The 17,978-nt window shown below is 36.5% G+C and overlaps 1 protein-coding gene across 4 annotated transcripts in view; it reads left to right on the plus strand.

The window, feature by feature from the left end:
- STRN3 (striatin 3) overlaps positions 1 to 17,978 on the plus strand; it is a 134,299-nt gene that overhangs the window by 114,110 nt on the left and 2,211 nt on the right. For all 4 annotated transcript variants that reach the window (XM_003260722.4, XM_030804283.1, XM_030804282.1 and 1 more), the window contains 7 exons: positions 145 to 278; positions 1,617 to 1,792; positions 1,975 to 2,022; positions 2,636 to 2,757; positions 7,046 to 7,213; positions 8,539 to 8,679; positions 11,467 to 11,574. In XM_003260722.4, coding sequence (XP_003260770.1) covers positions 145 to 278; positions 1,617 to 1,792; positions 1,975 to 2,022; positions 2,636 to 2,757; positions 7,046 to 7,213; positions 8,539 to 8,679; positions 11,467 to 11,574 — 897 coding nt within the window. The remainder of the gene's footprint in view (positions 1 to 144; positions 279 to 1,616; positions 1,793 to 1,974; positions 2,023 to 2,635; positions 2,758 to 7,045; positions 7,214 to 8,538; positions 8,680 to 11,466; positions 11,575 to 17,978) is intronic.

The following is a 17,978-nucleotide window of genomic DNA, read 5'->3' on the forward strand; positions in this document are numbered from 1 at the left end:
CAGGATTTTTTGAGTAGAAGTGGGAAAATAAAAATTAATTATATTACTGAATATTGTAACTGTTAAGTGCTTAAATTTTCCCCACAATATTGTCTTGTACTGTATGATTTTTCAGCATTTAAGAAGCGGTTTTGTTCTTTATAGCTGAACCAATAACGTTTCCATCTGGAGGAGGCAAGTCATTTATTATGGGTTCTGATGATGTTTTGTTAAGTGTACTGGGCCTTGGAGACCTTGCAGACTTGACGGTAACAAATGATGCAGACTATAGTTATGATGTAAGTGCAGTTTTATTTTTAATTTTTTAATGATTTAATAGAAGGCTCCTTATTTTTTGGAATCACTTATAAAACAGAATTAATGTCAAGGTGCATGGAAAAGATAAGTTTGTGTCAATGTGTTGATTTGAAGTGACATGTAGTTTTTCTTTTATAACTACTTTCTTTGTGGTATTTAAATTTTTTTTTTTAGGTATTTTGGTGGATTAACTAGAAGTTTGAGATGATTAATATATTGGTCAGTAAATACATCTTGAGTAGTCAACTCTCAATTATCTCAAATTAAGCCATACTTTGGTGTTAACAAGAAAAAAAATAACCTGAATCATATATTTGCCTTCAGAATACTTCTTAAAAAGCATGTTTTATTTTTGAACTTTTATTTTCTTAAGGAAATATTTTAAAGTTTCTGAACATTTTAAAGTTAGCTTGCATCATTTCCTGAATATTTAACTCCTTCATTAGAGGGTTGGGGAGTGGATGGAAGGGATGGGGAGTCCAGTGTTAGAGGTGAAACTTGTCTTGGATTTAATTTTTTCTAGACATTAATATTTCAATTGAGAGTTAACTATACTTGTTAGATCTTTATGTTAATTGCAGTTTTTCAGCAATTTTTTTTTCTTTTTATAATGAGTTTCTTTTTTCCACGTTTTATACTTAACGTTAGCATGCTTTTTAGGGACAGCCTTTGGTGGGCTGGATTATTCTCATTAATATATTTTTTTAAGTATATAAGCGACTAAATTCCAGTAAACTTTTGACTGCTTTAGAAGTGGTTTCACAGCCTATCTTTACAGATGGAGAAATGTGAAGGTAAAAAGATAAACCTCTGTCAATATCAAGAATTATGAAAATGGGATAAAAATATTCTTAAAGGGTCTATAGTTCAGACTTTCAGAAAGTACCTTAACTTGCTGCCTTTAATAATTTCACATGCTAATATATTTCTAAATGACAACTTTACTGTTAATACTGTACCGTTTGATATTTGTAATAACATGTAATTATTTTTCATGTAAAGTATTGCAGCAATGGTAGTTATTTTGTTCTCATCTGACATTTAATAAGAGCTTTGGGTTTAGCTTAATAGGTAAAAACAGATTAAGGAACTCTTCATTTGACCTAGGCTATTTGTAAGGCGAATGAAATTATTCTGAGTTATTATTAAATGATAAAGTTTTTTTAGAAAGTTTTAAAGGTACATTAAATTTCCACTGGACATTTTAGCCAACAGTTTTAAATATATGTGTTAAACACACCAAAAAGAAACGAACAAACACTCCACATGCCTTCCAGTTTACTGCTTTTACCACTAAATATTGTGCTCTTTCCTTTTAGTTGCCTGCTAATAAAGATGCCTTTCGAAAGACATGGAATCCCAAGTATACACTACGTAGCCATTTTGATGGAGTACGGGCATTAGCTTTTCATCCTGTAGAACCTGTGCTGGTTACTGCTTCTGAGGACCATACCCTGAAACTTTGGAACCTGCAAAAAACAGTTCCTGCCAAAAAGCAAGTATTTTAATGTTAGCCTGGTGTATTTCTTCCAATTTTGCCAATATAAGTAATTATTCCTCATTATGGTTGCATATCTTTAATGCACACATTTGATCTAATGACTATTTAATATCAACCAGTGATTCATAGTTATTTAATTGTCTTCTCTTCCCCTACCCTTTTTCCCCCTCTTTTAGGAGTGCCTCTTTAGATGTAGAGCCTATCTACACATTTAGGGCCCACATGTAAGTTTTACTGAATTGGTATTTAATTAACATCATAATTATTGTTAAATATTATTTATCAGTCCTCAAACCTTGTAATTTTCTCAATGTTTTATATTAGAAAAGATGTATTACTTGAATAATAGCTATTTAATAATTGTATTGGAATATGAATATAATAGTACCATTCAGGCCAGATGCAGTAGTTCACGCCTGTAATCCCAGGACTTTGGGAGGCTGAGGCGGGCAGATCACTTGAGGTCAGGAGTTTGAGACCAGCCTGGCCAACATGGTGAAACTCCATCTCTACCTCAAAATACAAAAATTAGCTGGGCATGGTTGTGTGTGCTTGTAATCTCAGCTACTTGATAGGCTGAGGCAGGAGAATCGCTTGAACCTGGAAGGCAGAGGTTTTAGTGAGCAGAGATCACCACTGCATTCCAGTCTGGGCTGGTGACAGAGTGAGACCCTGTCTCCAAAAAGAAAAAAAAAAAAAAAAAAGTACCAGTCAGATGTACATATTCTCTTAAAACAGTTTTTAGATATTACATAAATTCAGAGGTTGGGGGAATGGAGATTTGAGTTTCTTCTTAGAATTTATTAGTAATTTTTTTTCCCTCTCTTCCTACAATAGTGGCCCTGTTCTGTCATTAGCTATTAGTTCTAATGGAGAACAGTGTTTTAGTGGTGGTATTGATGCAACCATCCAGTGGTGGAATATGCCGAGTCCCAGTGTGGATCCATATGATACATATGGTAGGTAAAATGATCAAAATGTATTTTTTTTAAGTGAATGGAGCTGACAAAATACCTCAAATATGATTATGAGGTTATTTAAACTTATATTAGTCACCTCATTTAGTTCTTCCATTTGCTAATAAATTGCTTTATTAAAGAGAAAAATTAGGAAATGTCATGCCATGGGTATTTAAGCCTGTGAATTGATACTTTCTCTGTTGTTAAAAAAACTATATTAATTAAAATGTTAATTTAGGTAGTAGTTACAAAAAGAAGAAGGAAACAATGTGTAATCTATAACAAAATTTTGAACTTAAATAGTTTACATATTTTAAAAATATTAAGCAAAGGACAATGGAACCAACAGCAAGGGTGTAAATCATTAAAACTTTTTGGAGCCAAAAAATTTTTTTGTTATTCTTAGCTCATATCTACAAAAACATTCTTAATTTCAAAATGGAAAAAAAAAAACAAACAGAAAAGAAATCTCCTTTGACTTACAAATGGAGCTTTTAGAAATCTGTTCTACAGATTTCTGTACACCTACCTGTACCTGTGTTCAAATATATTTGTAAGGGCACTGTTAATAATTATAAAATGTTAAGACAAAATGTTTATGAACTCTTTGTTCTTTTTATTTAACACACACTTTGTGCCTACATTAGCTAGGCATTGTGGTAAGCACTATGTCAAGAAATAAGATTTAGACCAATGGGAAGTAGAGACATAAAACAAATAAGCGAAGGGATGGGATCTATGGTTACAAATTGTGATAAATGATAAGAAGATAGAGTACTGTGAGAGGGAGTAACAGGCAGAACCTTCTGTAGAAGAGTTAGTCAAGAAAGGTCTTTCTAAAATAATGACATTCAAGCCAAAATCTGAAGGATAAAAGGAAACTTTCAGTAAAGAGTTTTAAGCCAGAAAGTTATCTGATAAATGTAAGGTTTTAAAAAGGTGACTGTGTCTGTTGTGAGAAGAATAAATTGGGGGCGATAGGAGTGGAAAGAGAAGTACCAGTTAGGAGGCTGCTGTCATATAATAGTCCAGTAAACTAGGTGACAGACTATATTGCCAAGATTAGAGTGGTGGTAGCAGAGCATTTAGAAGTGGTTTTGAGATACGCTGAGCGAGTGTGGTAGAATAGACAGGATTTATTGGTAAATTATGTTGAGTAGATAAAGTGATGGGTGAGTGACTCTTAATTTGATTGTATGTGTTTAACTGCTTTACTGAGATAATTTACATATCACAAAATTCACCCTTTTAAAGTATACATTTCAGGCTGGACACAATGGCCCACACCTGTAATCCCACCACTTTGGGAGGCCGAGGTGTGTGGATCACTTGAGGCCAGGAGTTCAACACCAGCCTGGGCAACACAGGAGACCTCATATCTACCAAAAATTTAAAGATTTGCCAGATGGGGTGGCACATGCCTATAGTCCCAGACACTCGGGAGGCTGAGCTGGGAGGATCACTTGAGTGTGAGAAGTAAAGGCTGTAGTGAGCTATGATGGTGCCAGTGTACTCCAGCCTGGGCAAGAGAGTGAGACCCAGTCTCTCTCTCTCTCTCCCTGTCTCTCTCTGTCTTTTTTGGAAACAGTCTTGCTCTGTCTCCTAGGCTGGAGGGCAGTGGCGTGATCTTGGCTTACTGCAACCTCCGCCTCTCAGGCCCAAGCCATCCTCCTGAGGAGCTGGGACCACAGGTGTGAGCCACCACACCGCACTAATTTTTGTATTTTTTGTAGAAATGGTGGCCATGTTGCCCGGGGTGGCTTAAACTCCTGGGCTCAAGTGATCTGCCTGCCTCAGCCTCCCAAAGTATTGGGATGACAGGCATGAGCCACTATGCACAGCCACAAGACCCCATCTCTAAAAAAAAATTAAAGTCTACAGTTCAGTAGTTTTTACTATGTTCACAAAGTTGTACAGCCATCATCACTAATTTCAGAACATTTCAAACATTCAGAACATTCAGTCCTGAGTGTTTGATGTGACTGAGCATGTGATGGGAGCATTTATTGAAACGGGGGCAGAACAGGTGTGAGGAGATTTAAGGATGGTGAGTTCAGATTTTAGGCATGTTAAAGGATGACAGTATCAAGTAGGTAATATACAAATAAGGAGCCCAAAGAGATCTCGATTGAAGTTAAAAACATGGACAGTCATCTCTATACAGATGATACATTAAGCTATCATCTGGGCAATACTGGGAGAGTGTACTGTTTAGTGTGAGAAGAGAAGACAACTTGGGACTAAAGTCCTCAGTAACTCTGACACTGGGAGGGTGGCTAGAGCAAGAGAGCCAACAAAGGAAACTGAGGAGGTGTGACTCAAGAGACAGAAGGAAATGCAGGAGAGTGTGTGAAATCATGGAAGCGCACACTAAAGAAGAAACCATTTTGAGAAGAAAGAAGCAGTCTGTGCTTTCAAATGTTGCTGAGAGGTCTAATAATATGATATAAAGTTTCCTTTTTATAAGTGACTAGCAGGTCACCCAGGTCTTGGCCAGATAGAGTTTGGACGCTGCAGCTAAGACTGAAGGATGAAGGGACCTCTGGATAATCTTTCATGTCAGACTATATGGATGAAAAGCAATATAATGGGAACAACAACAAAATGTTTTGTATCATCAAAGAAAAGTATTAAATTTGATAGTATAGGGATCATCATTAGCAAGGATTGTTTTGGTGTGGTAATGGTATCAGAAACCAAATTGGAGTGATTTGAAGAGTAAACAGGAAGTGAAAAGCATATTTCTTTTTTTTTGAGACGGAGTCTCGCTCTGTGGCCTAGGCTGGAGTGCAGTGGCGCGATCTCGGCGCACTGTAAGCTCTGCCCCCCCGGGTTCACGCCATTCTCCTGCCTCAGCCTCTCCTAGTAGCTGGGACTACAGGCGCCCGCCACCACGCCCGGCTAATTTTTTTTTTTTTGTATTTTTAGTAGAGACGGGGTTTCACCATGGTCTCGATCTCCTGACCTCATGATCCGCCCGCCTCGGCCTCCCAAAGTGCTGGGATTACAAGCGTGAGCAACCGCGCCCAGCCTGTGAAAAGCATATTTCTATTGCTCGGTAGAAGGGGTGGTAGGATAGGATTAATGAAGATTTTTTGTTGAAGAGATTCTGGAACAAGCTTTTTTTTCACTATGGTAATGATCCCAAGGAGGAGAATTTGTGTAGTACAGAAGCAGTAAACATTACAGCAAGTTAGTGACATCTGGTACTAGCCTTTGATAGGTTGGAGGACAGGTTCCTTGCTTGTATCTGGAAGCTAGAAGAAGATACTTTTAGACACTAATCATTTATATATTATGCAGCAAGAAGATGGGGGTTAAGAAACATGCAGCATTATTTGAATGCTGTATTTTCTCAGTGAAGTATGAGGCATAGTCATTCATGAGGAAGAGAGGTTGGGAGCTGTGAGAATTGTGGAGATGATAAGAACCATTCATGGAAAGTGGGAGGAGTTTACTAGAAAAACAGGATTATCAGACAGATTATGCTCAATGTTATCAGCTGTCAAATGTCTGTCAGTTAAGGAACAGATAAATAAAATATGGTATATCCATACAGCAGAATATTATTTGGCACTAAAAATAAATGGAGTATTGATACATGCTCCAATATGGATAAACCTTGAAAACATGTTCAGTGACTAGGAGGTCAAGGCTGCGGTGAACTGTGACCTTGCCACTGTACTCCAGCCTGGGTGATAGCAAGACCCTATTTCAAAAAGAAAAAAAGAAAACATACTCAGTGAAAGAACCCAGTCACAAAAGATCACATATTGTATGATTCTATTTATAGAAAATATTCAGAATAGACACATCTACAGAGACAGAGCATTAGTTGTTGCCTAGACTTGTGGAAAGGTGGGGAGGAGGAATTGGGGGAAGTGACTAATGAGTGATGAAAGGGTCCTAAAATTGATTGTCATGATGGTTGTATAACTCTGTAAACAACATACCAAAAATCATTGAATTATACATTTTAATGAGTGAGTTGTATGGTATGTAAATTATATCTGTATCTCAAGAAAGCTGTTTAAAAAAAAAAAAAAAAGCATATGTTCCTTTATAGAAAATTGTGAAAATACAGAAAAATGTTGATGGGAGGAGGGTTATGATAAAAGTAGGCCATAACTCTACTCTTAGATACAGCCACAATGTACACTTTAGTTTATCTTCTTGTGGCCTTTATGTGTGGTCTTTATGCTCAGTTATATGGTAAGTTTTCTTTATGTATCAAAGTTTCTTTTAAACTTCTTTTACCTAATTTTTTGTTTGTTTGTTTTTTCCCTAGAGCCAAATGTTCTAGCTGGCACTTTAGTTGGTCATACAGATGCAGTTTGGGGTCTTGCTTATAGTGGCATAAAAAATCAATTACTGTCTTGTTCAGCAGATGGCACTGTTAGGTTATGGAATCCACAAGAAAAATTGCCATGTATTTGCACTTACAATGGAGATAAAAGTAAGTAAATTTTGCATCTGTGAGAAAAGTTAGTTTTTTAAAAATTTTGGAATATATAAAGGACAAAGTAATTGATGTATTTCTTTACTGCTCCAAAGAGGAGATATATTGAATGAATTTTGTAAAAGTTAGGATAATCTTTTTACTCATTTTTTTTGAAGTGCTTTGCAACTATGTCCCATAGTGCAGTGCTTTTTTACCTTTTTTGTATTCCATTTTTTAAAAATGTAAAACTACTTGTATGTAACAGTGGACTAGACAAATGAGGATACTCATAGGGACAACAGGAGGCACACCACCTGTTCCAGACAACTACCCACAAAGACCGAAGGGATCACAGTCTCAAGCATACCTATAAACCATGTGTTCCATTACCCTGAGCACACTAATTGAGTAGTCCAGCCATAATCACTGAACCCCTAACTGGAACAGTACAAATTGGGTTATTTTCATGATTTTAAATATTTTCCTATTTAAAAAGGCTTTAACCAGTTTACCTTTTGAAGACATTTACTGGTCTTATTTTCCAAGTCATTTTTAATTTTTTTAATTAGACCTTTTATTTGTACATAAAAATACGTATTGTTTTAAAACATTTTAGGTGAATAGTAAATATATAATTTTGTGTCTCTTAGACACCGTAGTGATTGTACTAATTTTCAGTTATCCAAGCTTTAGAGGTAAGAATTCATTTAGGTATTTGTTTCTGGCTTCATCTAGATAGTTAATAGCATGGCTCCATATTCCATCTAATTGTGCATTGATCTGGCTAGTTTAATTTAGTATGTTAAAGAGAGAAATTGCTGCTCAGGCCATTTTAGGGTAAAGTACTGCATCAGCTGATTCTAGAGTCCAAGCCATTTTCATGAGTCCAAAAATCTGACTTGTATTAGCTGCTTGATAAGGCCTACAGATCTCTGACAGGTGAACCAGTCTCCCAAAACAGTTATGTGAGAATGTTAATTTATCATTTTACAGTAAGAAGTATAATTGGCAAGTTGGCCAAAAGACTAGGATTTTATTTAATCCCTTAGAAGAAAATGTGTAATAGAACAAATAACTTCTGCATGTATTTACTCTTTATGAGCTCTGTAGTTATATTTTTCTTATAATATTAAATAGAATGCTATAAAATTTTTAAATAATTGAGGAAAAGGTATTTCTTATCTCACCATCCTGACACAGTTGTGTTCCTTTTCATTATTAACAGTATTTCAAGACTGTTTGGATTCCTTTTTCTGATTAGAAAAACAGAGATTTCAAAAAGTAGAGATTTCATAGTAATTTTACTTTGTCTACATTGTCTGTCTTTGGGCTCATTTCAGAGCATGGAATACCTACATCAGTTGACTTTATAGGCTGTGATCCAGCTCATATGGTAACCTCTTTCAACACTGGTAGTGCAGTAATTTATGATTTAGAAACATCACAGTCATTGGTGATACTTTCATCACATGTAGATTCTGGTAAGTTTTCATGGAGTTTCTTTGAAACCTTAAAAAGGGTTGTTACGCAATAGAGGGTGATCGTTTAGCTAATTTTCATATTTTCACTATTTGAATTTAGGATGGCAAAATAATTAGTTTCATAATGTTACAGTTATATTTACTTATATTATTTCTGCTATTTCTTCAAATTTTGCTTACAAGCTTGGGTGGATGTATGGGAAAAGAGGAATGACTAGAGCAATATGAAGGTGAAAGTAGAGAAAATAACATAATGAACCTAATGTACTCAGCATTCAGTTTTAATACCTATCTATAAATGCCCAGTGTTACACATGCGGTATGTGGTGTTTTACAGTTTATTTAGATAGGGATCACATAAGATTTATGTATTGCAGTTGGTTGATAGGTCTGTCTTCATCCATAGATTCCCCTTCATCTCTTTTATGTTCTTTTTTTTTTTTAAAATTGACGAAATTGGCTACCTTGTCAAGTTTCTGACAGTCTGGATTTTGCTAGTTGCATTCCTGCGTTATTATTTAACGTGCTTCTCTATTTCTATTCACAGTTCTCCTGTGAATTGATTATAGATCTAAAGACTTAACTCAAATTCAGGTTCACTGTTTTTTTCTTTTAAAATTTTTTAAATGTTTTTGGCAACTTTATAAGTAATTTGTAAGCTTTTATCAGAGGTAAGTATTTTCTGGTTGTTTATGTTTTTGTGATGTTTTCAGTCTGGATTATTGCCTGGGTTCATTCATTTTCTATTGAAAGATTTTCTAATTTTATCATTCCCTTTCCATTTATTAGCTAGATTATTCCTATAAAAAAGAACATCTCTTTATCAACCATTTGGTTACGTTGGAGTTAGTGTATATTAAGGAAAAAGGCAAGATAAATGATTGGGTTTTGGTTTTCCCCTCATTTACCAGTTTTCAAAATAATGAGTTGGTTTGCTAGCACCCTCTAAAGGTGACCAGTTTGTCTTGGGTGGTGTTTTTGGTATCATCATACTCTCTCGTGGATATAAATGTATTTGATGTGTTTCGATCCATTGCAGGTATTATCTTTATGTATTGATGTTCAGATCCTTTCATTTTGGCCAGTGGAGCTTATTCAGTGGGGCTCAGGTTGGCTCCTGAGTCCTTTTGCCATGACCTCGGTTGTTGTTGATAGCTTCCTGATATGACATATGACAAGATGTTCTAGGTTCATCTTGTTCATTTTGAGCCCTAGATCTGAAATCAGCTATTTATCTAAGGAGTTGTGGTTTCTTTTAGTGGGAAATGGCATTTAGAGACTACAGTTGGGGTACTAGGCTGTTGAGTTGATCCTCATGGTCTTCATGGCTCCTGGGTTCTTCATTGTGTTAGGCTTTTTCAATGGACACAGCTAAGAAATAAGCATTTTTTAAAAAGTAAAATACTTCCACTTCAAATTCAGATTTATCTTGGTTCTCAACAAAATTGTTTCTCATTTTATTTACCCCACAGTGTACACAGAATCGTCTCAGTAATAATACCATTATCACCAAAAGATCGAATATTGATAATAAAACTTTGTAATTAGGGTGTATTCCACTAGCGATACACAATCTAATTTCTATGCTTTAAAGTCACTTGGAATAGTTCCTTCCTTTGTAGTTATACCACCAGTTGGATATACTTAAGTTCGTTTGTTTAATTTTACTTTTGATTTTCATTAATTTCTTTTAGAAAAACAGCTGTTGGCTGGGTGCATTGGCTCATGCCTGTAATCCCACCACTTTGGGAGGCCAACGCGGGAAGATAGCTTGAGGCTAGGAGTAGAGACCAGTCTGGGCAACATAGTGAGACCCCATCTCTTCCAAAAAGTTAAAAAATTAGGTGGGCATGGTGATGTGTGCCTGTAGTCCTAGCTTTGGAGACTGAAGCAGGAAAAGCACTTGAGCTCAGGAGTTCAAGGTGACAGTGGGCTATGATTGCACCATTGCACTCCAGCCTAGGTGACAGAGTGAGACCTTGTCTCTTAAACAAAAAAAATTGTTTTATAATTATGTAAAATATTTACATGGTGCCATGGTCAGATCTTAAACCAAAATTATCTTCTAAGTCTCTTTCCCAGTATCTCCTCAAACCTATTTTTTTAATTACTCTACATAGGTAACTATATATATATATATATATATATATATATATATATATATGTATTTTTTATGTGTTTAGGTGTAATATATGAGTTGTGGTACATATGTAGAATGAATGATCTAAAAGTCTGTTAATATTGAGGATTGCCCCCCCATTTATTTGTTTTGATATTTCTCTGTTCTCCCTCATCTTTAATAAAGAGTTAATAAGAGCTTACTGGTAAAGAAAAAAATCTCATCTTCAAAGATCATTAATTCCAGTTCTTTGTTTTTTGTTTTTGTCAATGTAGGTAGATGGGGGTTGTTCCTTACAAACATCTAACTAGCAATTGTGAATGTTTTCCTTCTTTAAATGCTTATAACTCTTATATGGACTGTGTATTAGAAGTAATAATTGTGGATCTTTTAAAAATTCTAAACTACCTATAATAAAGGGCAGCATTGAAACACTTCTCAGTTTTTCTAAATTTGAGCCTAGTACAGTCTGTATTATAGGACATAATAATGTAAATGTTTATTTTTTAAAAATCTCTATAGAGTCCTTGTTTGGTTCTCAGATTTTTTGTTTTATGCAAAAGGTTTAGTTTTTAATTATTTTTATATTTTAGCTGATGAATAAGGCCATTATCCAACTTCTCATTAAAGGTTTGAATTTTAATGTATTGTCTTCCTTTATTTTTCAGGTTTACAATCTAATAATCATATCAACAGAGTAGTAAGTCATCCCACACTTCCTGTTACAATAACTGCTCATGAAGATAGACACATCAAATTTTTTGACAATAAAACGGGTAAGCAAATTGTCTTCATATTAGTAATACTGTAAATTTGAGATGATCAAAAATGCTGTTTTATGTAAGATATATTGAGTTTTCAGATACGAAATTGCCAAATGAAACCATTTTAACTCAGATTTTTGCTTTTCTTAATGTTGCACGCTTATAATTTGTTATTTGATCTTTAACTAGACATAATACCTTGCCTAGCTATTACGGTTTCTTCAAGTCATGTTAGTTAAATGTAGATCCTTCCATTTGAAGTTTTTTCCTCATATTCTGTTATGAATAAGTATGATGGAAGAGGTAGGTCTCTTTCTGGTGTTTGGCATTTCCAATTTTTTTTTTTTTTTTTTTTTTTTGAGGCGGAGTTTTGCTCTTGTTGCCCAGGCTAGAGTGCAGTGGTGCAATCTCAGCTCACTGCAATCTCGGCCTCTTGAGTTCAAGCGATTATCCTGCCTCAGCCTCCCGAGTAGCTGGGATTACAGGCATGCACCACCATACCTGGCTAATTTTTTTTGTATTTTTAGTAGAGCCAGGGTTTCTCCATGTTGGTCAGGCTGGTCTCGAACTCCTGACCTCAGATGATTCACCTGCCTTGGCCTCCCAAAGTGCTGGGATTACAGGCATGAGCCACTGTGCCCGGCTGTCCAATATGTTCTTAAAACTATGTCTCAGTGGCTCAAATGACATTATAGTGCATAGTGTTTATTATCATCTTCCCTGTATTTCTTGTTGTAGGGAAATATACCAATTGTATTGAAGTCGAATCAGATTTTAACTTAGCCATAGATGTGTGGTTGTTTTTTGTTTGTTTTGGGCCTCTTTTTTATCTAGTCATTACCTAGAATAGTACATAATATATTGCTTGCTCTCTTTCAGGAAAGGTCTGACAGCTAGAAAGGCTACTTTGAGGAGAGGCTAAAACAGGGTACTGAAGGACTTCTAAATAAGAAATGTAAATGTTAATCGCAACATTGTTACAGGGTAACAAATTATCAAGTAAGACAGTGACCCAGAATTATAGGTTTCTCTTTGAAGATTATATAGAAAATGGCAATATGTTTTAGACTGTAGTCATGAGACCCTTCTGTTTAAACAACACTTTCATGGACAGATTGTTTTTAACAAATTGCAGACAAAGTGAATATTTACAGGTCTACATTGTGCACAGGACATAAGATTCAAGTGGATGTTCTTTTAAAAAAAAATATTTAAAATATTTATTTTTTTTTATAGAGACAGAGTCTCACTGTGTTGTCCAGGCTGGTCTTGAACTCCTGGGCTCAAGTAGTCCATCTCGGCCTCCCAAAATGCTGGGATTACAGGCATGAGCCACTGCTCCTGGCCAGTGTTCTCAATTTAACACTTCATCAAATCAATCCTTTGAACTATTTTTATGAAACCAATAATGTTTTTCTCTGCTGCAAGAGCAGAGAGGTTAATTTCCTTTGTGTTTCTAAAAAGATTCCTTTTTATTAATTATTGAAGATTTACAGTTATATGGGAAAGTTCAGGAATTTTAGTAGTTATATTAAAAGCAAAAGGTGAGAGTCTGTAAAGCTATTTTATTAGCAGAAATCAAGAAAGTGGTCAGTAAAAGCTTAATATCAAATAAGCAGCATATAGTCTTTCAAATTGTTTCCAGATTCCACCTATTTATTATTTCTGTTAACTAGTACCTTACCTGTTGTATGAAGATAATTGAAGCAGTAGGCTTCAAATAATAGAAAAACAAAGATCTTTTTTTTTTTTTTGAACCAGTCTTGCTCTGTTGCCCAGAGCTGTAGTGCAGTGGCACCATCTCAGCTCACTGCAACCTCCGCCTCTTGGGTTCAATTGATTCTGGGGCCTCAGTCTCCCGCATAGCTGGGACTACAGGTGTGTGCCACCATGTCCGGCTAATTTTTGTATTTTCACCAAGTCGGCCAGGCTGGTCTTGAACTCCTGAGCTCAAGTGATCTGCCTGCCTCAGCCTCCCAAAGTTCTGGGATTACAGGCGTAAACCACTGTGCCTGCACACACACACACACACACACACACACACACACACACACACACCCCGTTGAGTTACATGAAACTGTGAGTTGTCTTCAGATGTATGTTTTGTTTTGTTTTGTTTTTGAGATAGAGTTTCATTCTTGTTGCCCAGGTTGGAGTGCAGTGGCACGATCACGGCTCACTGCAACCTCTGCCTGCTGGGTTCAAGCGATTCTCCTGCCTCACCCTCCTGAGTAGCTGGGATTATAGGCGTCTGCTACCACGCCTGTCTAATTTTTTATATTTTTAGTAGAGACAGGCTTTCAGCATGTTGGCCAGGCTGGTCTCGAACTCCTGACCTCAGGTGATCCGCCCACCTTGGCCTCCCAAAGTGCTGGGATTATAGGTGTGAGCCACTGCGCCTGGCCTGGATATGGTGTTTTCAAAGAAGTTCTTTAAAAACTCATTTAATTGTGGTAAAATAGATTGTCCCCATAACTGCTATTTCCCGTTAGCTAAGTTGTTTTTAATAGAGTATTATTTTATAAAATGAGTAGTAAATGTATTGAGCTTTTATACCTGAAACTTGATAGAACTTTATGCTATGAATAGGTTCAATAATTATTTAAATGAGTAAACCATTTTAATAAAAATGTATTCAGCATTTTGTACTGTACTGCACTGGATACTATCATGTATAAGATATGGTTCCTGATTTCTGTGGGCTTGTTATCTAGAGGAAATAAGAGGGTAGGGGGGTGTGTGTGCACGATGAAGCTTTGCCTTAGGAATGGAAAGGTGTTTTGGGTTGGTTGGTTTTTAAGTGAAGGAAGTGGTAGTAGGAAGTTACAGGTATGGGGATATTTTGAGCAGAGGTGTGGTGGTGGAAACTTTCTCCGGAACAGAAGTTTCTTGTAGACAAAGCCAAAGACAAAGTTTGGGGAAGGAAAATACAATCTATTGAGGAGGACTTTTGTAACCAGGTTAAGAATATTGAATGTTTGTCTATGCTGTATATGTGGGAACCCACTAAAAACATTTGTACAACAGGGCTTGCAAAATTGGTTTAGAAAAATTAATCAAGTCACATTTTGCACTATATGATAGATTCTTGACTTTAAAGGATTTAAAGTTTTCAATTCCTACTATTTATTTCAGAGAGATCTTCAGGACCCATGGTTTCTAAAATTTTGGTAGAGGTACAAATTTGAGTTTCCTGTACTGTGTCTGAAAGACTTAGGTAGTGAGTGATTCTGGAAGAACCTATAGTATGAATGAGGGATGTGGAGGAGTGGGAGGAAGATCTTGTATCAGCTGTGGACTCATTCATTCAGCAAAATGTGTAGACTATCTGCCATATTCTTAGCACAGTTCTTGAAGCTTGGTGAACAGAATAAAATGTCCTGTCCTGTTGGAGCTACAGACTAGTGGTATATTGTCTATTCTGTGTCAGACATTGTTCTATTTTATTTACATATGTTAACTCATTTGCTTTTCTAATAACTCTGTAAGGTACATATAGTACTATTATTATCCCCACTTTACACATGAGGTTGAAAGGCTTAAAGAAGTTAAATGACTTGTACAGTATTTGAACTCACACAGTTTGTTTCCGTAGTTTACATTTGACATCTTTATTTTCTCTCCATTTAATAGAGGCCCACAATGTTAGCCAGTAAAAGGGCTTAAGGTGCCAGGGAGGGGAGAATGGGCATGTGCAGTGGCATCTGTCCAGCCTTTATTTCCTTAGTCATAGGAGGAAAAAATTAGGATTAGTCTTGGTAGAGTATTAGCAGAAGCACGAGGCCAAAATGAAATTGGTTAGATGTGAGAAGCTGCAGGTATGTGTTAGTGAAGGAGAGGTCCTAGTTACTGGAAGGGGTCAGAAGCTTTGTGATTTATTTGGTCACCAGTGAAAGCCCAACATACAGCTTGGTCCAGCATTGTGGTCTCTATTCATGGTCCATCTGAAGGGATTACTCACATTTTGAAGTGATTTTTTGTGACTCTGTGGAGAAGAAGGGTTAACTCTCAATTGACTTAAGATAATCAGGGTGAGGGTTAGTTTAGTGCACAGGCTGGAGAGCTGGAGCTAAAACTTGGAAAATTATAGCATCCTTAAAGAAATGTGTAGCTCTTATATTGGAAAAAAGTCTTTTGGTTTAGAGATGTTAAACTTAGGAGATAGAGGATCATTCTCAAGAGAGAAGTTTGAACTAGATCTGTGAATTCAAACTTACCATCAAGGCCAGGTGTGATGGCTCATGCCTGTAAACCCAGCACTTTGAGAGACTGAGGCAGGAGAATCGCTTGACACCAGGAGTTTGAGACCAGCCTAGGCAACAATTCGAGATTCTGTCTCTACAAAAAATTTAAAAATTAGCCAGGCATGGTGGCGTGTGCCTCTAGTCCCAGTTAAGTGGGAGGGTTGCTTGAGCCCAGGAGTAAGGTTGCAGTGAGCCAGGATGGTGCCACTGTACTCTGGCCTGAGTGACAGAGCAAGGCCCTGTCTCAAAAATACAAATAAAATAAATTTTAAAAATAAAACTTACCATCACAGATTTAACATAAGGAAAGCTAATGATACCTGGTATTTAACCCCTAATATTTTGAAAGTATTGTCATGGAGGCCAACCATTTTATACGCTGTGGTCTTTTATAGGAATTTTGAGAGGAGTGGATTCTAGAACTGGAAGATAAATTATGTTGAACTAAACAGTTGAAGATAGTTTGTTGAAGACTTTTCTGTTCTTTGGGCTAGCAGAGTAGAATTTCTAAGACTTTTGTTTATTACTCTTAGTATTAATGAGAGTTGTGGTTTGAAATGAGAGACTTTAATTTTGTCTTAAATTTTTGGCTTTAATTTTTTTAAATTTTGTCTTCAACTGATAAGTGTTTAATAGTGCTGGAAAGTGATAGGACTTTTTTTCTTTTTCGAGATGGAGTCTCGGTCTGTCACCCAGGCTGAAGTGCAGTGTTGCGATCTCAGCTCACCGCAGCCTCCACCTCCTGGGTTCAAGCGATTCTCCTGTCTCAGCCTCCCTAGTAGCTGGGATTACAGGTGCTAACCACCACACCCAGCTAACCTTTGTATTTTTAGTAGAGGCAAGGTTTCACCATGTTGGCCAGGATGGTCTTGAACTCCTGCCCTCAGGTGATCTGCCGGCTTCGGCCTCCCAGAGTGCTGGGATGACAGGCATGATCCCCCGCACCTGGCCTACTATATTACTTTTTATAGGTTTTTTGGAGTGTATTTTTGCACAGCTATAGCCCCATCACAAATAACAAAACTAGACCTCTTTCATATCCTAGTATAGAGTATCATCATGGGACCAGAGGCATGGCTAATGATTATAACTAGAATTTTGGAAAAAGCCTCTATCTTTCATTAGGGACATCCCAGGCATTTGAGTAATAAAGACTCATTGCTGATTGAAAGGGGAGTAACTTATAAAAGTATCAGTATTTATATTTTATTGCCTGCCTAGTGAATCAGTTTATAATGCTTTCTATCCATCCAAAGCATATATTGCCATTGCAGGATGCCCTTGCCCCAAAGTATTTGTGCAATGCAACTTTGTATTCACAACTTGTCCTTTAAATTATACTTGCTGTTGAATTCCATTTGCTTGCCAGATCTTCACTGAAGATACTCATTAAGTCACATTTTCCAGAGCAGTGTTTTTGTTAATATCTGGGGAAATCTAGAGTAATTTGTTTACTCATTTCTTTTTTAGAGTATGTAAAATGATTATATTTCAAAGGATAAGTGAACTGAACTTGATAATGGAATGTTTAGGTAGAAATATATTTTCTGGTGATTTATTTATTGTTAGCCCAGTATATAAAATAGTCTTAAGGTCTTCACTGACACTTTTCCTTCCTTCTTCCCTCCCCTCCCCTTTCTTTCCTTTCTTCTCTTTTCTCTTTCCTTCCCATTTTCCTTTCCTTTCCATTTTCCTTTCCTTTCCTTTCTTGACAGCATTTCGCTATGTTGCCCAGGCTAGCTAGAGTACAGTGGCCACTCACAGGCACAGTCATAGTGCACTGCAGCCTTGAACTCCTGGATTCAAGTGATTCCCCAACCTCAGCCTCCTGAGTAGCTGGGAACTACAGGCACACCTCACCACACTTGGCTTATTTAATTCCAGTTTACATGATCTTGAGCCTTTGATGCAATCCTATTGTCATTGCTTTACAGTGTCTATCAGATATTGTCAGATACATGTTACACAGATGTCTTTTTTAGGAGTAATTATCAGAGAAAGTTATGCATTTGAATTAAAATTCTCTTGAAAACATTACCGTAGTGGTGGATGTACCCTTAAAACATTATATTAAGTGAAAGAAGCCAGACACAAAAAGCCACATATTGTATGAGTTCACATATACGAAGTATCCAGAATAGGCCAGTCTATAGAAAGAGTCGATTAGTGGTC

This window comes from Nomascus leucogenys, chromosome 22a (assembly GCF_006542625.1).
Source record: "Nomascus leucogenys isolate Asia chromosome 22a, Asia_NLE_v1, whole genome shotgun sequence".
NCBI lineage: Eukaryota > Metazoa > Chordata > Mammalia > Primates > Hylobatidae > Nomascus > Nomascus leucogenys.